General features: G+C 47.6%; 3 protein-coding genes across 3 annotated transcripts; all 3 read right to left on the bottom strand.

Moving 5' to 3' along the window:
- Window positions 1-191: 191 nt before the first annotated feature.
- Window positions 192-8,993, bottom strand: LOC122389537 (snake venom 5'-nucleotidase-like). The gene is made up of 8 exons (XM_043381682.1): window positions 8,062-8,993; window positions 7,659-7,859; window positions 4,640-4,844; window positions 3,865-4,097; window positions 3,394-3,549; window positions 2,933-3,134; window positions 2,454-2,657; window positions 192-1,229 (listed from the first exon to the last, which is right to left on the bottom strand). Exons 1-8 carry the CDS (start codon window positions 8,389-8,391, stop codon window positions 904-906), a joined length of 1,857 nt encoding a protein of 618 aa, XP_043237617.1. The 5' UTR covers window positions 8,392-8,993; the 3' UTR covers window positions 192-903.
- A 3,649-nt stretch (window positions 8,994-12,642) lies between these two features.
- On the bottom strand, window positions 12,643-13,422 carry LOC122389541 (cyclic nucleotide-gated cation channel-like). The gene is made up of 2 exons (XM_043381687.1): window positions 13,268-13,422; window positions 12,643-12,885 (listed from the first exon to the last, which is right to left on the bottom strand). The coding sequence occupies exons 1-2, from the start codon at window positions 13,405-13,407 to the stop codon at window positions 12,678-12,680; spliced, it is 348 nt and encodes a 115-aa protein (XP_043237622.1). The 5' UTR covers window positions 13,408-13,422; the 3' UTR covers window positions 12,643-12,677.
- A 166-nt stretch (window positions 13,423-13,588) lies between these two features.
- LOC122389511 (cyclic nucleotide-gated cation channel beta-3-like) lies at window positions 13,589-15,404 on the bottom strand. Its single transcript, XM_043381622.1, has 5 exons — window positions 15,323-15,404; window positions 14,905-15,092; window positions 14,530-14,671; window positions 14,045-14,204; window positions 13,589-13,794 (listed from the first exon to the last, which is right to left on the bottom strand). Exons 1-5 carry the CDS (start codon window positions 15,329-15,331, stop codon window positions 13,589-13,591), a joined length of 705 nt encoding a protein of 234 aa, XP_043237557.1. The 5' UTR covers window positions 15,332-15,404.
- Between the last annotated feature and the right edge of the window lie 6,384 nt (window positions 15,405-21,788).

Here is a 21,788-nt window from a genome sequence, read left to right on the forward strand (position 1 = left end):
ATTCAGCTCATTTAGGAACTAAGATCGTCGCTTTTCTAAATGTTATGCAATATGATCTGAGTGAAACGGCGTGCGACCTGAATGAGACACGATCATTTATCGAGGTCGATAAAAAAAATAGGTGAAAGTACGAGAGTTTCGCTTTAACCTGACCTGGCTAGGTTTGACTTACCCACTCAAAAGCAATGCAGTTCGTCTGGTAAATATTAGACAACCCTATACGATGCGAAGAGATACTGACATACCGATTGTATGCGAGCCTCAAACCGGATTAAAGCCGGTTAGCCCAGTCACTTCCGCCATCAATTGACGTCTGCCTAAAAATGGGTTAAACAGGTATATTGTCACATCACTTTCGTAAACGGAAGCAGGTCGGTCCACTTTCTACTCACCCCATCGTTATAATATAGCCCAAATAAGCCAAATATAGCAGAATGAGCATCAAACGCACGCTTCTTTTACGGCGAACTCGGGGGTTGAAACTTGAAGGCTCCACGATTTTCACTCGACAATACAGTACAGTACATATACTATACAGTACAATACAGTACATATACTAATGAGTCATAGCCGACCTATTGTTCTTCCTCTCCTACTTTAATTAAAACGTGAAGAGGGTCGCAGCTAGTTACTAGGCACACGCAAGCAGTTTATAGCCAAGGAAGAGTATGCTTTCAAGTCTCAGCCTGGCAGTGCGACTGGTGCATGCGCATGCGTCATGCGTCTCATTTAAAAGCTTAAATTGCCGATTGAAGCATGCCACATTCTGGTGAAGAGCTATTTCCGCGTCAACTCAAAAGCCATTCTGCCTCTTGGTGACTGATTCCAGGGCCGAGACTTGGCCGAAGTAGGTATAGCTACCGAACGTGACACTGCTGCTGTTCTTACTGGCCGCTGTAGTTATTAGAAAAACCTATGATGACGTCTTCGGTGATAGATGTGATAACCAATGAGGTGTGGTGGAAGCGGTGTTCGGATGCCGCCGCTAAAGCCATGAAGGTGCGGGGGGACATAGCCGGGGTATGAGTGGGTCCCATGTCCCAGATGTCCCAGATGTCCCAGATGTCCCAGCGTCCCACAGAGATGTTCCGGATATCCGTGATGGGGACGTGGGTCGTCGTCGCCACAGATGCCGTTGCCTTCGGTGATGATAATTCTGCCCTCAATGCCAGTTATGACGGGAGACAGTCGCTCGATATGATCGCGGAGGAGATCAACGTCGAGCAGGTCTGGCGAGAAAAGAGATTGCCGTTAGTGCTGCGATAAAAATATCGAGTATTTTACACAGTGTAGTTAGTCTTCGAGCAACAGGTTAGGTTAAGCCAATCATTCAGATTGCAATCATTCCACCCACACAAAGAGTGTGGGTAACACAAACGCGCGAAAAAAAGAGGATGTCCACCGCGCTTTCACGTGCACTTAACCCTATTAGTGGCAGGCTCCTGGCTACCCCTATTAGTGGCAGGGGGGGGCTGTTTACGACCCCCCCTGATATCTCGAGATCTAACGGGCCGATTTTCAAAATTCAAACGGCATTCGATTTCGCTCAACGTGATCTACATTTCTAAAAAAAATAATAGGTAATTAAAAAATGTCAATAGGGGGGTAGAGGGGGGTAAAAACGGGCAAATTGCAGATACATTTTAGACTGTTTATCACGGTCAGGTTTCTGAACCAATCTTAACGCAACTTTTGCCGATCGATAGAGAATGAACCAGGAATTCACATGGATCCTAAAAATATGCATTTTCAAAAATCATAGGCGGATACAGATCATTGAGATTGGGGGTACACAAAAAGTATAGTAAATAAGGTTTTTGTTGGTACTGTTTCTAAAAAGGGTGGTAATGGTCTTGTTATGTTACAATTTTCTTATGAGAGAACGACTACAATTGTATTGGTCATGCATAGGCGGTGTCAGGGCACCTATGTTGGGAGGTAAAACATAACCGCCCTTTTTGGACGCCTGGATACGCCTATTATAGCAAAAACGTGTCAAAAGAGGATGCACAATAACTTTGAATATGTTATCACATGATACCTTTCATTCACTGTTCGTAAAACTGGTGCATACATTTATAATACATCAGCATCGTGATCTTCGCCCAAATGATTCGCTTCACGAATAGGACCCCCAATTCCCAGTGCTCTGGAGCCGCCCCTGGTAAAGTTATGAACTTGAAATTGTCAGGAAATGTGCCCAATTTAGTTTTAGGAAAAGTCAGAAAATTTCAGCATCGTAGCTTCAGCGGTTTCGGAGATATTCCCGAAAAACCTGAGGGGTGGATGAAAACAACCCCCCCCCCCCGCCACTAATAGGGTTAAAACGTGCTAGAATATCAAACGACATCCAAACGCTCCTGGAACAAGCGCACGGAGCCGGCGGTCTTATAGTTACTTATCAGAAACTGCCATTTATGTCTTTATAACAGAATTTCATGATCACTACTCACCTGCATTCAGTTCGGCAATTTTATTATCTCTGATGACATCATAACCATCTCCTCCCTGAGAAAGGAAGTTCGGCATTGCGATTCGGTACTCGGCATCGTCCTGAACGAGCTCCAGACGAGGCACGAGACAGAAGGTGCACGTGATCTCGAGGCGGCGCACCCGTGAACCCACCGGACACTCGAGGTCATAGGTCACTCGTATGCCTGTAGGCGGAACGGGGGAAAAGCTACGTTGGTCATTTGAAAATTGGGGTATGCTAACAATCCGGAAAGTATGCATGAATGAGAAGCTTCAGTCAACACCATGAATGTTGACATAAAACATTTAAACTTCTGTTTGAGCTGGCATATGACATATTTTGCTTTGCAATTTTCATGGAATCTCTAATGCTCACACAAACTTGACAAGAAGAAATGCTTTAGGTAAAAATATATCAAGCAATTCTAACGAGAAATTTTGGGAGACAAATGTTTCACACCTGCGACCTGCAGGAAGCGTCCAGCGCCCTCCTCCACTGCTGAGACGGAGTGTTCGAACACATCCCGCAGCGTGGCGCCGCGGAGGGTCACCACGTTGATGGTGTTGCCGAACGGCTGAATCTGGAGCACATCCGAGAGTCGGACGGATCCAGGCGCCACCGACTCGCGGATCCCACCGCCGTTCATGATGGCGGCCGATACCTGAAGGCGTTTGGGAAGGAGGGGGTCACTCAGTCATTCACTCACTCACTCAAGCACTCACTCACTTATTCACTTACTCACTCACGCACTCACTTACATTCAACATTATCTTTGATTGATCATTTGGTATTCACAAACTGCATCGATTCTGAATCCAGCACTGCCGCTCCTCCATAGCTCGTCCACAAAATGTTTATCGGCCTTTTGGCACCTCATTCCTCGCCTCCTCTCAAATGTTGTTATCTTCAGGCCACCTCACCTGGCTCCACTGTCCCTCAGCGGGGGTCAGCAGCGCCCTCAGCGTGGCGTCGGCGATCAGGTTGCCCAAGTTGCACTCCTCGGCGCGGCAGACACTTCTGTCCCCCACCAGTTGTACCAGAGTGGACCCAATCTCCTGGTTCCGGAGCACGACCAACTGGAGAATACGTCAGCGCGATGTGAGAGTGGGATCGTATAATCCATCGTCACTTCTTTCTCTCCCCTTCCCGCATCCTCTCTCTCTCTCTCTCTCTCTCTCTCTCTCTCTCTCTCTCTCTCTCTCTCTCTCTCTCTCTCTCTCTCTCTCTCTCTCTCTCTCTCTCTCTCTCTCTCTCTCTCTCTCTCTCTCTCTCTCTCTCTCTCTCTCTCTCTCTTTCTCTCTCTCTCTCTCTCTCTCTCTCTCTCTCTCTCTCTCTCTCTCTCTCTCTCTCTCTCTCTCTCTCTCTCTCTCTCTCTCTCCCTTGCACCGCACCTGTTCCCTGTACTGCTCCAGTGCCGCCTCAGCAGTCTCGTCCTGCTCTCCGTCTAGCAGGATCGGATTGCCGCCCCAATCAGTCACCTCGCCACCGTCATCAAATGTCACGTCCAGCCTGCCCAGGTACTTGCCGTACTGGTACGCCTGAACGACGAGCACGGTACGACCCGAGTCCTGGCGTACCACCACCGGGTACGGCCCCTCAGTGGGGTCTTCATGCGGTGCATCTCCTGTGAAAGGTTGATGACGTCAGCGGAAGTGTGTAGCCTCGTACCGGCATGTATTTGTATGAGCACGTCACTCTCCGAGATGCATTGGTAAGGATAAAGCTTGGGCCTTACCAGAGCAGACCGATGTATAAAACGATGTCTATGTGTTACAGTTAGTATGCGAAATCCGTTTATACTATGTAACTAGTTACGTTGCAAACTACCTGACCGGTCAGGTAGTTTGCAACCTAACTTAGTTAGTTTGCAACGTAACTATGTAGTTAGGCTGCAAACTCCCTTGCCGGTCAGGTAGTTTGCAGCGTAACTAGCTACGTTGCAACCTAACGGATTTCGCATACTAACTGTAACATATGCATGTCACGCCTTGACTTGGCAGTAGTTACACATTGGAGGAGTAATCGTACGCTTCAGCTACTCAAGGTAGTGTGGCCACTTGGCCACTGGTTACAGCTGTCAGCTTGAGCTACCACTGACCGTAGCACCTAGCTGAAGTGATCTTTGGCTGCAATATCTAAGCTCCACAATTCCTGAAGACCACTCACCTGTGTAGAGAAGCGAGTGAGAGTGGCCGCCGACAATGATGTCGACGTCCTCCAGCAGCTCAGCCATCTCCATCTCGCGCTTCAGTCCCGAGTGGCCCACGGCGAGGATGATGTCGACGCCCTGTCCCCTGAGGCGGCTGGCCTCTGCGCGCAGAGCTGCCACCTCGTCGGTGAACAGCACCTCTCGTGGCGCATTAGAAGTGCTCTGTAAGACAGGTGGTCAATTCTTTCATAGACTTAGTGACAGTAATGACAGATAACTTAGATTAACCCGCGCCCCGTTGGGCTCTGCCGAGCAACGCGCCCGGTTGGGGGGGGGGGGCATTTTGGCCCCCCCCCCTAAGATCTCGAGAACCACGCAACATAGCGACAAGCGGTAAACGGCGTTGGATAGCCCCAACGGGGAACTACCTTGTGACCCAATTTTATTGACCTAGGTCAAACCGATGACGTCACAGGTCAGGTCAAAGGTCCAATTTTCACCGTTTACAGGCACTTCAAGAAATGCGTTGTAAAATCGAGTAAAATGCATTTCATTGAAAATCATCGATGGGGAAATGTTCTTCAAACACATATTTTGCTATTTGAGGTCACTGATACCAGGTCAGGTCACAGAGGTCAGGTCACGGGGGGTCACAATATGAAAGTGTCGTGTGATACATGTTTTATGGTCCATTTTACATGACAAATGCGATTATATGGGTCAGGCAGCCTTTGGGGCCAGCTTAGATCACGTTTTGGTCAAGGTCAGGTCAAGGTCAGGTCAAGGTCAGGTCAAATTAGGTCAAATTTCAAAGTTAATATTTTTGCATAAAATGGGTATCGAATCGATGCAGCTCGTCACGGGGAGTTCAATGGTGGTCTTTGTTTTGCGGTACGTGGTCTAGAATTGCTAAAAATTGAGTTCAAAAATTTGACGTCATCATTTTTGAACAGTTTTTTCGCTATAACTTGGCCGAAAAACGAGATATCGATCTGAAATTTAGTATGTATATAGAAGTGCGCTGGGACTATCACATATATTCCGGTTTTTTCGAAATTCGGGAAAATTTTGGATTTTTTCAAAGTTTTTCTAAAAAAATCAATTTTTTGAATTTTTTTTTTGGTCAAAAACCAAAAATTTTGAAAATCCGAGATAGCAGTTTTGTAGCACCGCTTTTTGTCTAGGGGAGAGTGGGGTAATTTGGCCGCTTTTTTTAGAAAACGATGTAACTTAAAATTGACGACAAATTTCTGCATTTTCTCAACGCTGGCAGGTGTCGCATTCATTTTACTTTACTGGACAGTGAACTGGAAATGATAGAGTAATTACTTATATTGAAATTGTGACGTATTACAAAGGTCTGCAAGGCGGCCAAATTGCCCCACTAGCAGGGTTATTTGGCCGGGGGTGTGGGGCAATTTGGCCGGTGTTAGTTTGCGGTCGGGATTTTCTGCTATCTTGCGAGTAAGCTTCAGATTCAGCAATGACGTGTGTCCTATGACGCATTTGCCGCATTTTGGAGGTTGACTCATGGGGTCACAGGGGTCAAAGTAGCCAAATTACCGGCTCTAGATGCGAAGACAGTTTTTTACGAATAACTTTTGAAGTAATCAAGCTAGGGCAAAACTTCGAGTACCATCGTAATTCTCTCGTCAGTCCGCATCGAAACATATATGTGTTGACCTCGAGAAGTCAAGGTCAAAGGTTGACCTCAGGTCACGTTACCTCAGGTCGCTTGACCTCAAGGTCACGTGATTTCAAGGTCATCATGCATATCATTCGATGCGCCTTGGCGAGCTGAACAGAATGAGACCATTTGTGCGTCTGTACCTTTTTTATGTAAGGATTTATTAGCAAAAAACGTTTGGTAACCTTTGATGACGTCACATGCTCTTACAGTTGACCAATCGGAAGTAAGGCATAAAAGTAGTCAAAGTTGGTCATGAATCATGTCATTTATGGTACAATTGACCATGAAAATTCGGCCGTCCCAGCATAGTGACCATGAGCGCACCGGCCAAGTTGCCCCGCTAGTCCCGGCCAAATTACCCCATATTGCCATTCTGAAATTTTTGTGTATAAAGTCATCACGGCTATACGGAATTAGATGAAATTGCTCTTGGAACCGCTGAACACCGCCAAGAATGGCGCTATAATGTCTGAATTCGTTTTTAGCCCAAATACTACATGTTATACAACTTTGTAAACAGAAGTAAAAGTTACCATTTTCTAATGAAATTAACGTTTTATTAATTTTGAATAAAACTACGAGGGGCAAAGTTTTGACTTTTGTCCTCCAGTTATTTCTACCCATGACAAATGAATAGAGACTAGAGTTATTTCACTCACTTTTATTAGACATCGTACAGGTGGGGGCGGCCAATTTACACCACCGACCAAATTACCCCACTCTCCCCTACTAGACCATATAAAGAACTTTGAAATTGCTTGATAACTGTAGATTTGGTGAGCGTTTCAAGATTGCATGTTTTTTGCTCATTTTTGCTCGAACATGACCTCAGTTTGACCTCAATAACTCCTGACCTAAGGTGACCTAAGACTTGAAATTTGGTGTGAAGGTGTCAAATTGATGCCCGGGAAGGTACTGAAAATTTGGCGGCGCTGCGCGCCGCCGTTTTCTTGCTATTCAGGAAAAACCACAGGGGGGCCAAAATGGCCCCCCCCCCCCCCAACGGGGCGAGGGTTAAGTATTTAATTTTTTTTTACTTTTACGCTCGTTTTGGCAATAGTGATGACCAGGAACGATACGGACGAACGATAATGAAACTGCATGCGAGGAACAACTGATGATGTGAGGTCAGTTAGGTTTAGATCAACCAGATTGTTTAAAATGTATGCCTAAGCTGTGCTGTCTCAGTGCTATGTTAATTCTCCGAGGAAAGCACGACCAGAGGACTACGGCTTGCGCATGGTCTCTGACTCCGATCCCCATTGCGCGTACGGCAGCTTAGATCACATCCCGTCGGGATATCCCTCGTTCTGCATCGTTTCCACGGCTTCACATCCCCGACGTACCCTCGTTTCGGTCGTTGTGTATCCCATGATGCCGATCTTGCGTCCATCGAGCTCCCGGACCACGCTGTTGGCGCACTGGTCGGTGACGGACGAGGCCAGGGCGCCAAAGTCGATGTTTGTGCACAGCTGCTGGTGGTTAACGCCCTCCAGATACGGTAAAAGGCCGTCCAGACCGTCGTCGAACTCGTGGTTGCCCAGAGCCTGCAGCAACGCCATAGTGCACCGGGACGTTTACTGGGACGTTTTTAAAACGTCCTAACACATTCAAGCTCATTTTGATTTACGCAACATTCACTCGAAGAAAACATGTGTTAAACAAATTACATGGTTTGATTTGATGGCAATGTCATCATTCATCAATCATCATAAAAGCTGCAAACGGGTGTATTGACTTTGAACTTACCATAGCATCGTACGACACCATATTGATCATCTCGAGCACCACCTGCGACTTGAACAGGGTATAGTACAGGTCTCCTTGGAATATGTCGCCTCCGTACAGCGCCAGAGTGTTTGGCACCTGCTGTTTGATGCTGCTTACGGCGCTCACCAGCCGGCCAATGCCGCCGTAGCAGGGATTGTCCGGGTCATTGAAGTCACGGCACGCGCCCGTGCTGGCCGCCACGGGGTCAAAGTGGGAGTGCACGTCATTGTTGTGAATAATGGTCAGCTGAAACTCGGCCGCCGCTGGGCAGAGTGCGACGAGAAGAGACAAAAGGTGGAGACAAGCCATAACGCTGATGGCTCCCCAGTGGCCAGTGCTGAGCCCTCGTCACCTGGTCTGTGAGTTCTCCAGAACGACGGGCCTTTGGGGAGCTGCACCGTGCCGCTATCGGTGCTGACTTGTGTCGGCGCGCCGCCCAGATGTCACGTCTTCTGCGGCTGTCCGGTGACTGACACGGTCTGCCAATTATCACCCACCTACACAGGTATCTGCGGACCGCTAATGCTACCGGTCCGAACAAACTAAACTCGTTTCTTATCACTTTAAAAAGACAGGCGGCGCATTGACGGCATCTTCTCTGATAAGTTAAGCTCATTAATTTCTTGCCGGTTTCTGTTCAATTAACGCATACCTACGTCGTATAACGCAAGTTCATTTGCTGCTCCAAAGTTTCAAATAAAGCATGTGTCAGTTTTAGCCGCTCAAATGGATTGGGGACTACCAAGATAACTTAAGTCGGAGGAGCAACTGGTGAACAGGTAGACGACTGTGGGCAAAAGAAATCGTTGCACGGTACTCTCATGACTCACCTAATTTTTAAAACCATTCCTAAGCGTTCAGCACTAAGAACTATTCGCCGACCTACTTAGAGGTTAGGTAATGAGTTGAATGGCACAGCCCAATTTTTTCTACATTTATACTGAGTGAGCGATTTTGGTGAGGCGGAATAGAGTTCGACGTACATACGCTACTGTCCTTTGTTACGGAGCGAGCGAAGCGACTGGAGTCATTCGTAGATTCGCCCCCCCGCGCCCCGTAGGGGGGGGGGGCGAAACGCCTGTCCTTTTCCGTCGATATCTCCTAAACGACTGCAGATATCGTCACCAAACTTTTAGGACCCCTCCGGGCATCAATTTCACACATTGTGACCAACAATTTTTCCAGAGGCTCTGATAGGTTGGCCGCAAATGACGTCAGAATGACGTCATCTTCTGCCATTTTCGACCCCAAAAAGGTTTCCCGGGAAGAGCTGTCAGGCTTATAGCTTTGAAAATGTTCAGAAAAAAAAAATGTTCAAGAATTAAAAGGCGTAGAATTAGCAGGGCTATAAAACTGCTATCTTGGATGTTTGAAAGTTTCTTTGATTTTGACCCCCTGAAACAAAAAAAAAAAGGATTTTTTAATATAATAGCCAAAAAATCCAAAATTTTTCTGAATTTCGAAAAATGGAATATATATGATAGTCCCTCTCACCTCCTATCTACATACCAAATTTGGAGATTAATACCTCCTTTTTGGACAAGTTATAGCGTATACACTGTTCAAAATTGATGACGTCAAATTTTCAAACTCATTTTTTAGCAATTCTAGACGTCGTAGCGCAAAACAAAGACCACCATTAGACTCCCCGTGACGAGCTGCATCGAATCAATACCCATTTTATGCCAAAATATCAACCTTTGCAGGCCCTCTGAGGGCCCTAAATTAGCCTCGTAAGTGCCTAAACCGGCCCCTCAAGGTCCCACATCGGCCTCTGAAAGTCCCATTTCTGTCTCTGGAACCCAAAACTGACCCTTATGTGCCTCTGAGGGCCCCGTACTGGCTTCTGAAGCATCGATGCCGGCTTCTGAGGACCCATACCTATCGGTCTTTAACCCGCGCCCTGCTGGGGGGGGGTGTTTGAACACCCCCCCTTGTGGTTTTTCGCGAATATCTCAAAAACGGCGGCGCGGAGCGCCGCCGTTTTTGGTACACCTTATCATACATCAATTCTACACATGTTGTAAAAATTTCAGACCAAGGTCATTCAAGGTCAGGTCACCAGGTCACTTGAAGTGACCTCACCTCATAAAAACTTTCAATGTCTGTCATAGCTACACCGAGTGACCGATCGCTTTGAAACTTTCAGCGATTGCTAAGAGCAATAGCATGTACAAAATGTATATCTCAGAATTTTGATATCGATGACCTAAGGTCAGGTCAATTTTGCGACCTCCCCATTATAAGTCAATGGGAGAAAATTGAAATGCGCCTCTTTTGGATGAAAGACATTATAAACACTCCCAAACACCGAATTACAAGTGGTTTAGACACACTGAACTTGAAAATGGTGTCCGTGACCCTTGTTTATGCCCTGAGGTCATCTTAGGTCACGAATGGTATCTAACAGTTTTTCGCAAATAACTTTTGATAGAGGCATGCTAGAGCGATGAAAACGCCTTAGATGTGTTCAGCTCGACGATACGGATCGACTGATATGCAACATGACCCTTTCCGGTCAGGTCATGACCTTGACCTGAGGTCAAATTTTCAAGTTGACCTTTCAAGGTCAAGTTATAGTTCATTCGATGCGTCTTGACGAGAGGAACACGATGCCGGTAAAAGTAAGTTCGTACAAGGCTTGGGTCAAAAGTTATTGCAGAAAAACTGTTTTCGAAAAAATCGGCTATTTTTACAGTTTTTGCCCCCTGCAGGCAAAACCGTTGACGTTAGGTCAAATCTGAGAGAATTACTCAGAAAGGGCGTTAATAGGGCTATCGAATGCGCTTTTCCGCGGCGCTGTAGCTCTATTGGTTCCCGAGTTATGCGTTGGCTTCTTGGAAATTTTCGACATTCGACCTGGAAATCGGCGAAATTTTGGCTTCAATGACCTCTGGTGACCTGACCTTTGACCTGACCAAAAAATTGACCGAAGTGATTTCGTCATTATTTTTTGCGCTCTTTCGAACGCCGCCTTCCGCGTATCGCTACGTGGCCCAGGAGCCGAGTTACAAGGGGGGGTGTTCAAACACCCCCCCCCAGCAGGGCGTGGAAATCCAGGACCCCCAGCAGGGCGCGGGTTAAGGGCCTCACACCGACATCTGAGGCCCCACATTAGGCTCTGAGACGGCCTCAAACTCGCCTCTATAGGCCCCCAACTGGCCTATGAGGTCTCTACACCCGCCACTGATGGCCCTATTATGTTCTCTGGAAGGCCCAAAGACTTACCTTTGGGCGTCACGTACTTGCCCCTGAGGGTCCACATCAGCCTCTGCGCTCTGGGGTCCCATCTGGGGCCTTTGAGGCCCTTTGCTGACCCTTGAGTCCAACGCCGTCCTCGGGTGGCTTTGACATTGTACTCTAAGCCGGGCCCCATTGCAGCCTCTAGGCGATAGGTATCGCCAAAGCGCTATCGATGGGCCCATAAGTGTAGGAACCATGGGTGCAGTGGGTGCAGTTGCCCTAACAAATAACAATAATCCTCCAGTGGGTGGCAGACAATTCTGCACCCACAATAATTTGGAACAAAACCCCCTTTTCTCATCAACACTACTTGCCATGCAGCGCGACAAATTCAGGATATTTTGTCCAACATCTATCTTTCTAGTTGAGGTTTATTTGCCATTGGGTCTACAGTGCAGGGATATTTCTATCTTTCGAAGCAATTGCTAGTTGCTACTGTGATGGTGTTCAAATCTTGGGCATTTGTGCTCAGGTAGAAAAAGAAGACATAAAAAATAGCACATACAGATGACTGGTGACCCACTGTGAAAAGTACTGCGATATCTTCAAAAATGGCTAAGTAAGCCGCTTTTACTTTATGCGGTAGTCAATTCACAGTTGCGTGAATTATTGACATTTTCAATACTTCAAAATGCACTTATCGGTAGGTGCCTTTTTCGATATGGTACAGCCTCAAAGCTCGCAATGAGCCTCCACTCGGGTGCCGCTCCCCCCCCCCCCGCTTCACCAGTAATGGCTGGATTTCTGCACCCGTGCGGCGTGCACCCACAATGTTCCAGCCGTTCGCCCCGATGGGCCCCTTTAAGCTAGCACCGGGCCCCCGGGTCAGCGCAGGGGCCCCCTTGCCAAGTTGCCCCCCAAACGCCAAGTCTGCGACCGCCCTGTCAAAAAGGCCAACAAAAATTTCACTTCGATGAATATTAGCATGCTATAATTGACCAAATCCTTTACCGAATCAGAATACAGTTAAAACATAACAAACTCCAGCTACCTACGCACGACATCACTAAGCTGTTGTCAGATGGCTTTATAATTAGATTTAGTGCTGACATTTATTGCAGCTAAAGCTGTTCCAACAGTAACTCTGGCTGCCTTCTTCTTTCTCAGCTGCTACAACACCTGCTGTTCTGTAGCGCTAGTTGCTAACCTATGAGCTCCAGCACCCGCTACCATTCAGCTCCAGCTGACTTCTGAGATCTAGCATCCGCTACCAATCAGCTCCAGCACTTGCTACCAGCTCAGTTCCAGCACCCGCTACCACTCAGCTCCATTGCTACCCGCTCAGCTCCAGCACCCGCTACCACTCAGCTCCAGCATCCGCTACCACTCAGCAGTCCAGCACTTGCTACTACTCAGCGCGGCGCGCTCGCCGCGGCGTTGAACTGACACACAGGCACGGCGTCGGAGCCGAGCTTCATGCCCCAGCTGCGGCGCTGCGCCGACTTGGCCAGCCGGCGCCTCGTGCGCCGCTGGATGGTTCGCTCCACGTCCGGGTACAGGTGGGCCAGCGTCCAGAACCGCTCCCGTCCCAGGCGAAACAGCGTCGTGAAGCCAGGGGACCTGTGAATACAAACGGAAGAGGTATAATATAATATGGCTTGGAACTGAGCTGGAACTTACTCCCTGGCATTGCGGTTTACGAACAGCCCTGATGTTGCTCACTTTGTATATCATTGTTCTTATCTCACACCAACCCTCACCGGAGATCGCACTGAACTGACGTGAAACGTCTCTACTTGATATCGCCCTGATCTAAGCTAACTAATACCTAGACGTAAAGCCGTACACTGATCTGACCCAGGACCCCACACTGACCTGACTGACAGTGACCTGATCTGGCCCGTCCTGACCTGAATCTATGCTGACCTGACTAAACTGAGTACTGACCGTACCTCACACTTACCTGACCTCACGGCTTACTGTGACCTGACCCCACACTGACCTGACATCGACGCAGCGTCTGCAGTGTGGCGTCAGCAGGCTGTTCTCTCCGAACACGCTCCCAACCTGAAGGCGCTTCCTGACGACGTTCGACCCCGGGGCGTCCAGCACTTCAACGAACCCAGAGCCAACGATGTACATGTCACGGCCGACATCGCCCTGAGAAAGGGGAGGCGGAACGTAGACAAGAGATGCAGCTGATGTGGACTAAGCTACGTAAGCGGATTAAAGAGGTTAGCCAGCACCTGGAAAATCATCTAGATATTTTCATTCATGTGATATCGCTTACTAGTTCTCACAAATGAATCGAGAGACGGCTCTCTCAGACAACTTTTGCTGTGCTTGCCTGTCTGAAGACGAAATCTCCAGGAAGGAGGACGACCGGCTGCAGCTGCAGCACCGCGTCTCTGAGGAAGGTGATGTCGCAGCCTCTGAACAGGCGCACCTTGCCCAGCGTGCTGTAGTGGACCTGCATGGCCACATCGGTCCGCAGCTTCAGCGGCAGGCTCAGGAGGCAGTTGTGCTCCGCTGCCGGTGAGATAAGGCGGCATCAACTGGGCGACGTGATCACTGGTCATTGGTTAGACAGCATATACAAAAAAAAAAAAAAAACGGTACGGAGGGGACGCACTGGACCGTGCCAGGTGTTTAGTGTATGACGTCTCGGAATGTCATCAGCTATACCCATGCTCCTTGCCTATACATTCAGACACACAATCTTTGGGTATCCCTATATCCCGTATTCCCAGCTACTGCTGTTCCCGGCCGGAACACTCACTCGGCGTGGTATCCTCCTGATGGGTGTAGGTCAGCCAGAGTTTGACCCGCTGACGGGTCTCCTGCGGCACCCCCTTGTTCTTCAGCAGCAGCATCACCTTGTCCAGCCGCTCACGAAACTCTGTCTGAGACCGGCTCGCCATCGCCACAATGTCGTGGATCTGAGCAAAGACAACAAAAATGTAAAAACACTTAGGCACATATTCTGTCAAGGAATATAATGATCTAGTCTCGTTTCCGCTAAGCTGTCTGGAACTGTCGCATTTTGTAAGCGCTAGATGAAAAATCCACCCAACCTCACCACATCAAAAAAGTTTAGCTCTTTTGACCTCGTCCTTTTGATCTCTACCTGATGTTGCAGCGCGGCTTGACCAATGTCCTCGCCGGATCCGGCTAGTGCGATTTAAAAAATGATCACCTTTCCCAGGTCTGACAATTGACATGACGTTTGCATACCCCGTCTGACCTGACTTGACCTGGCCTGACCTGACCGAGTAGGATGGCGAACACGAACACTCCCAGCAGCCAGCTGGCCGCCATGAACACATACTCTGCGACGTTGGTCGGTTTGGGGTTCCTGCCTACCGACATGGCCGTCTTGGTGGCGAAAAACACGCACCGCGCGTACCTGTAGGGGCAAGCAGAGCAGTCATTACTTTCGTCGGTCAATGTTGATTTTAAACTTTTAACGTGTCAGCATATCGTTCACTCTGCAGGTTCCTTTTCGATTTACATAATGTACTTATTTGCATTTGTTTCGGCTTTGTTTTGCTCGCTAGACTTTGTATACGACAGCCACAGAATAGCAACAACAAGCTGTATCAATTGCTGATATACGCGGCCGACTATCAATAAGCTCACGCGTTGCCGACGTTGTTGTACACCCAGGTGTTGGAGCCGAAGCCCTGCAGCAGACTGGCCATGTAGTAGGCGCAGCTGTTGATGTGGATGAGGAAGAACATGTAGAACAGGGTGCGGGCCACTCGGGTGACGTTGGGGAACGCCGCCACCGCCGTCAGTCGGCCGAAAAACTCCCAGTACGTGTGTATCTGCCGATATGAAATACCGAATCTTTTGAAACGCAACAAAGAGGAAAGGATAAGAATTTCCAGTGGCAATTTATTAACGCTTCATGCATACTTGCACTTAAAGCTTGCAATCATAATAGGCATTCTGACCTTTCGAAATGACACGCGTCGAGAACACATATTCATTGTAAGCTGTAACTCCTACCTCCAAATTTTGATTTGAAAGAGCTTGAATCACTGGGTCAACTTACCTTTACCATTCGGTTTACTCGACAGAATGAGTTTGGGCCGTAAATAGCGTAAAGTATATCCAGAGGTATTACAGCTATAATGTCCATCTGCGAACAAAAACGACAGCAGACGTTTCAATATTGATAGTGGGTATTGATTGACCTTTTTACATGCATCATGCATCTTGACAACCCATCCTTGACCATATTCTGTCTCATCGACCCATATTACCACTGCAGACCTTTTTCCGTCTTCAGAGCACTCACTCACGCCCTTTGTTGGCCTGTTAACCATTCCCTATCCCACATTTACCCAGAACATTGTCGTTCCGACGTAGTGGCGGATGGTTTGCCTTCGTGACGTCACCCAGGTACCGTCCACGGTACTGACGAATGCCAGCCGCGGCTTCATACAGAGCACGTCCACCAGATTGATGACGTCACCGAGGTAGTCGCCCAACTGCCACGGCCAGTAGAACTCTGACGGAAATGTGATGTATAATACAATTTATTGCACTATTGCATTGACATTGATGATAACCGCAGGTTGTTTGAAAAGACAAACACTATTCGTTAGAATTGTGTTTTTCTATTGAAAAACAACCGGAGCGGTCCTTCTCCGGGCTATGTTTTGCATGGCTGGCCGCGAATTGGGGCAACTTGAGCGGGGCCTAGACGAATCGTTCAATCTTCGTAAAAAGTTCAGGGTATGGGCTCCCGGAGGCGATCTACCTGATGGCATCGGTCGCTACTCGCTTAGAATTATTTTGCGCGTGGCACGTGCGATTCCATTTTCCCCATGTTAAGTCAACGGGGTTTTAGACACTTTTTGCGCGATCGCCAATAGTGGAAAAACGAGCCAAGAAGGAGGTGGTTTATGCATGACTCATGAGTTACACGGTGAAGAAAAAGAAGTTGTCGGAAATATTAATCGAGCTGAGCCCCCGGGCGGTTCGGGAAGTGGATCAACGGTTATTTGTCCTACAGGTCCTACATCTTTCCTTGAAAACGGCAGAACAGTTGTACAGCTTGAAATCTAAAACAAAAATGCCGGACAGTTTCTGTCCCATTTTGCATTTTACCTTCATAGGCGGCGCCGAACGGGGAGGGCACCGGGGCACCGTGCCCCCCTTTGATTTTGGCATTTTAACATTAGCCCTATGGCCCGTTGCATGGAAAGAATGGGACCAAAAGTCGGCAGTGCCCCCCTTAATTGAGGGTGTTCCGCCGCTACTGTTTACCTTTATTAAACGCTATAAAATATTATTTGTGTAAGAAAAGATAATGTTCGTGATAAACGCATGCACGTCATGTCCGTTTTCTCTTAAAGGAAAAGTGCCACCTTCGTGAAATATGAAGATATCGTTGCTTTTCATTTTGACATTATTATTTTTCATGTTCTTTTTAAATCTGGTACCAGAAGTGCATAATTCGCAAAAAAGTATGTCAAACTATTTAACATATTGGTACTATGTTTGTACTCTCTACCGCACCTTCTGTATGATGTCATAGCGATGACATCACACTCAAGCCAATCAGCCTTCAGAAGACAGTCTCGTCGGCTTGTGTCAGATTAGCTGATTGGTTAAAGCTGAGCTGATTGGAGCTGATTGGTTAAAAACCAAAGCCTGGCCTCGCCGCGGGTGGCTGTATTACAGGATAAGAACGCATTCCTGGGATAAGGACGCATTCCCGGCATATTTTCTTTTAAAATTGCCGATACCTACAAATGGAGGCCGAAATCGGCCGTAAGGTTGGACACTCTCGGGGTTTTCGGACACGGGCTACAAGATGGCCATCTCAGTTTCAAACCCCATGTTAAAGGTGACCCTTTTCCTTCAAATCTCAATAAGCTTGGCCAGCGGTCATTGGGTGTAGGTTGGCGTTGGTCTGTGCGCTGACCTTGTCTGCCGTAGAAGAAGAAGGCCCTGTAGGGCACCATCCAGCAGTTATACAGAAACACCAGTACGACCACCAGTAGCCAGCCGATGTACCACCCACCTGTGGCAAAGGCACACGCACACACCTAAGGGAAGGAGCTGGAATGGTTGTATCATACTCAGCTGTAGGTGCCTACCTATACCCATTTCTTTTTTTTAGGCATATATTGAAGGTGGACTGGATTGGCTGAAACGGTTAGACTTTTGATAAAAATGTTATTGAGATTACGCCTTCAATTCATGCAGATCTAGTTGGAATGGAAGCTAGAATCAGCAGCTCAATGAAAAGACATTCCATGTCGTCATTTTCTTTTGCCACCCAGCCCCTCTCTCCCACCTCCCGCCTCACTCTGCGGTCTCAGCGCCTCCCAGCATGGCAGGCCGGACGGTTCAGAGAGCGGCCCGTCCTCCGGGGCTGACCCGTCCGGCAGCGCCTCAGGCGGGGTCGGGTCGTGGTACAGGACCCGCTGCAGCGGCGGCGGCGTCCAGTCGCGGCTCAGATCACTCTCCGCTGCAGCGTGGAACAAAATTTTTACAAATTTAAATTGGTGCAAATTGATACATTGATTCTTATCAAATGCAAATTGAAAGGAAGAGTAATAGAATGTTGCAATCAACCTTATGATTAGCTATCAACTTTCGTCTATTTTAGTCATTGACCGTTTAGTCTGAATTCTTTCCAGCTCATTCTTTCGTAATTACAGTTTTCTTTGGTGTTTCCACGACGGACGTTATTGCGTGATCAACACTCAAAGACACTGACACAAGTCAGAAACGTTACCTACATGTGTTAGTGATCATGAACGCTGTATCACACTTACCGTCAGACACATCCTCGATTTCGATATCGTTTTTTGTTTGGCCGATCTGTTTTGTTTTGGACTTCCACTGCTTCATACCGAGTAAAGTTGTAAGAGACCATCTGAAGGAGGTTCTTGATGTCCATGTTTGCTTCTTCGGCACCGAAGGAACTGAAAAATCCACAGATTGTTTGCACTTTGCAGACTGTCGCTAGCCATTTATAAATGCATAGATATAACCCGCGACCTGGTGGGGGGGCTATTTTTTGCCCCCCTCCAGACTTTTCGATATATCTCCAGAACCGCTGCGCCGATCGTCACCAAACTTTCAGTACCCTCCCGGACATCAATTTTACACATTGTGACCAAAAATTTTTCCAAAGGCTATGATAGGTTGGCCGGAAATGACGTCAGAGTGACGTCATGTTCTGCCGTTTTCGACCCAAAAAAGGGTTTCGCGGGAAGAGCTGTCAGGCCTATAGCTTTGCAAATACAGAAAAATGATAAAGACATAAAAGGTGTAAAATCAACAGGGCTACAAAACTGCTATCTCGGATTTTTGAAATTTTTGGATTTCGACCCCCAAAAATCAAAAAATAATTTTTTTAGATATAATAATCGAAATATCCAAAAAGTTTCTTGAATTTCGCAAAAACCGGAATATATGTGATAGTCCTTACCGCCTTCCATCCACATACCAAATTTGAGATTGATACCTCTTTTTTTGGCGAAGTTATAGCGAAAAAACTGCTCAAAATTGATGACGTCAAATTTTCAAACTCAATTTTTAGCAATTCTAGACCCCGTAGCGCAAAACAAAGACCACCATTAGACTCCCCGTGACGAGCTGCATCGAATCAATACCCAGTTTATGCAAAACTATCAACTTTAAAATTTGACCTTTTTTGGCCTGACCTTGACCTGACCTTGACCTGAACTTCACCAGAAGGTGACCTAAGCCGTACCTGATAGTCTTATAACCAACACCATTGAGTTGGAAATGAAAAATTGGCCATAAAACATGCATCACACAACCTTAGTAAAGTTGGGCTCATGTGACCTGACCTGTGACCCTTGGTGACCTGACCTGTGACCTGACCTGGTATTGTCAGTGACCTCTAATAGCAACATATCTACTAGGCAACTGACGCCCTATCGCTGATTCTCGACAAAATGCGTTTTCCTCGGTGTTATAGCGCATTCCCTAGAAGACCCGTGAACGGTGAAACATTTCATCTTTGACCTGACCTGTGACGTCATCGGTGACCCCGAGGTCAATGAAATTTGGTTTCCTTCGACAAATTTGACAGGCCTTTCGAACGCCGTTTGAATTTTGCGGATCCGTCCAGTAGTAAGTTTCGGAGATACGAGGGGGGGGGGGGGCAAAAAATAGCCCCCCCCCCACCAGGTCGCGTTATAAACAGACCCCACCAGGGCGCGGGATAATGTGTGATTTCTCTTTTCAATGTTTCTCGGCAAAACTAGTTTTACATATCGGAAAAATGTGGTACGAACTCGGCAACGTAGTCGTTTACTTCCCGTACGGAAAAACCGCTGCTATGTACGTAAAACGATGGACATTAAGGGTATTGCCAGAGATGAAATGCAGCCTCGTAAGTTGCATTTGTCAGTCATCATGAGTACAACTATCTAATCCTTTGACTTTCCCTAATATCCGAGGCTTTAAGTTTTTACCTGTCGGGTTTTACACTTTCATACAACATAATTAACTACGCTCATTGCCACAATCAATCATAGCTCACGTTTCTCGGGCAGTGTTGTCTGTTCCGCCTCCTCTCCTTTTCCACCGTGCTGCCGACCCTCGCTGTCCCCGGCGGCTGCAGGGGTCCTTCTCTGACCACTACGTAATCGAGATCCTCTGGACACCACGAGCTGCACTGGTGACTGGTCTCGAGGGAGCCGCGAACCTCCGGTGGGCCCCGGGCCCCGGGTGGGCCCTGGACCCCGTCTAGGTCCTGGACCCGGCACAGAGGGGTCCTCGAGGGATCCTGACACGGTTCTGAGCCGGGAGTCTTCATCGCTCAGCAGTGGAATATCGCGGTTCAGGAGAGTGGCGACGGCTTTTAGCGGCTTCACCGACATCGCCTATAGCGAGACACGTGCTGTAGCCCAATGAATTGATGTCTTTACTTCCGCACCAACTGAAAAAGTAGACATGAGTAATGGCTTTTTAGACTTCATAAATTACTTGGCATCATGGGGGACACCGGACAAATCATTTGGCTTTACAGGTTTCAATTTGTATGGGGAACTTTCGAGCCTTGAACATACCAATGACGGTTGAACAAATAGCTCGGTGACTTTGATTTGTGCAGTATTGGACATTGGTTATCCCGCTGGGAAAATATCAAAAAACGAACTATATTGAAGAATGGATGGGAAGAAAATGTTACGCTAACTCTAAGACATTTTAGGCATAAGTTATGCTCACACTTTTTAGTTCAAAGGAAGATCCATGACAAACAGGCTAGCTCTCACTTGTTTCGTCTCCCTGCTCACCGTTGCCGCTCACTGCACAACTGTCGCTGCTCTGTTGAAGGAGCTATCGGATGGCTCCAAACGTTCAATGATCGGCTTCACTAACGACCGCAATGATGGCCCGTACTTAGCCTCCGATAGCGCGCCCCGTTTTCATTATTCAACCACTAAGTGGTGGGCGGCACGGCGGTAATGGCCAATCAGGACGAGCTGTGCGGCCCACTCGGTCTGTGCACGGCCAGGTAATCGTGACCTGTCAAGTGACCCGTCACCAAGGGATGGCAGACGTCCGTGTGCACTTACCGACCACGAGTGACGGGGACGTGACGCCAGATACTGGGTGACGACGGGTGACGGCGTCTTCAACAACGTAACATAAGGGACTGGATGAGCATGTAGCGGTAAACAGCTGCACACTGCGCAGTGCGCTGCATTTTAGTTTGTCGTAGTTATGATCACATGCATACGTCCCACTCCCCTAATCTTGGAAAAAAAAACTGAAGTCGTTGGGTCTTGTACCTACTGAGTGCGCAACTACACCCATGCCACTAGAGTGAACTGAGTATACACCATACCTACCTAATACCTATGTTTATTGCCTAAACAGAACGGAATAGATTATAAGAATATGAATTTACAGCAACTGGAGCTACAGGTAGACCAATCAAAAAATTGCATCGTTGTTCTTCCGTCTGTGCCATGTAAAGTGCGTTGTAACGGGATTGGTCGCTGACTGCCGAACTTTGTGAAACACATGCCTACATTGCACTAATCTGAATACCAGATCGCAGTTTGTGAATTGGTAATTCACGATATTCACGATATCGTTTCATAAGGTCAGTGGTCTCCTGGACCAGTCAGAGAAGGGCCGGTGTAGTTGTCCAGCACCTATACATATATTCCCTCATTGCTCTACTCACAACTGCTTGTGGCGTCATCTGCACAACGCAGTGAACTCAACAATCAACATTGTAGATGACGCAAGTATCGCTGCTAGCGATGGGCGTCTACCGACTGAATTCAGGCTGAGAATGTAAAATAAACGAACGGAGGTAATACAATTTATATATACTTTGCTCGACAGTCCGGTGAGCCACCCCAAAAAAAGCATAATGGCTCAACATAGCCTACAGCCTATACTTTTGTAATTGTGTCTCCGTACGGACATTAGCGATAAGAAGGTACTTACCTACGTGGGGTAGGTAGGGATTGTTGTCCGCAACCCTTGCTTTTCACAGGCCATACTTA

The sequence above is a fragment of the Amphibalanus amphitrite genome, unplaced genomic scaffold (assembly GCF_019059575.1).
Source record: "Amphibalanus amphitrite isolate SeventyFive unplaced genomic scaffold, NRLGWU_Aamphi_draft 000361F_arrow, whole genome shotgun sequence".
NCBI classification, from domain to species: Eukaryota; Metazoa; Arthropoda; class Thecostraca; order Balanomorpha; family Balanidae; genus Amphibalanus; species Amphibalanus amphitrite.

Coding starts and splice junctions, on each gene's coding strand:
- LOC122389541 (XM_043381687.1), bottom strand. CDS start 13,407: ATGTACATCGTTGGCTCTGGGTTCGTTGAAGTGCTGGACGCCCCGGGG. Junction 12,886..13,267: donor AGACGCTGCGTCGATGTCAG/GTCAGTGTGGGG, acceptor TTGTATTCACAG/GTCCCCTGGCTTCACGACGC.
- LOC122389537 (XM_043381682.1), bottom strand. CDS start 8,391: ATGGCTTGTCTCCACCTTTTGTCTCTTCTCGTCGCACTCTGCCCAGCG. Junction 4,845..7,658: donor ACACAACGACCGAAACGAGG/GTACGTCGGGGA, acceptor CCTGTCTTACAG/AGCACTTCTAATGCGCCACG. Junction 4,098..4,639: donor TCACTCGCTTCTCTACACAG/GTGAGTGGTCTT, acceptor AACCTTTCACAG/GAGATGCACCGCATGAAGAC.
- LOC122389511 (XM_043381622.1), bottom strand. Junction 14,672..14,904: donor TACAACAACGTCGGCAACGC/GTGAGCTTATTG, acceptor TTGCCCCTACAG/GTACGCGCGGTGCGTGTTTT. Junction 14,205..14,529: donor TCGCCATCCTACTCGGTCAG/GTCAGGCCAGGT, acceptor GTCTTTGCTCAG/ATCCACGACATTGTGGCGAT.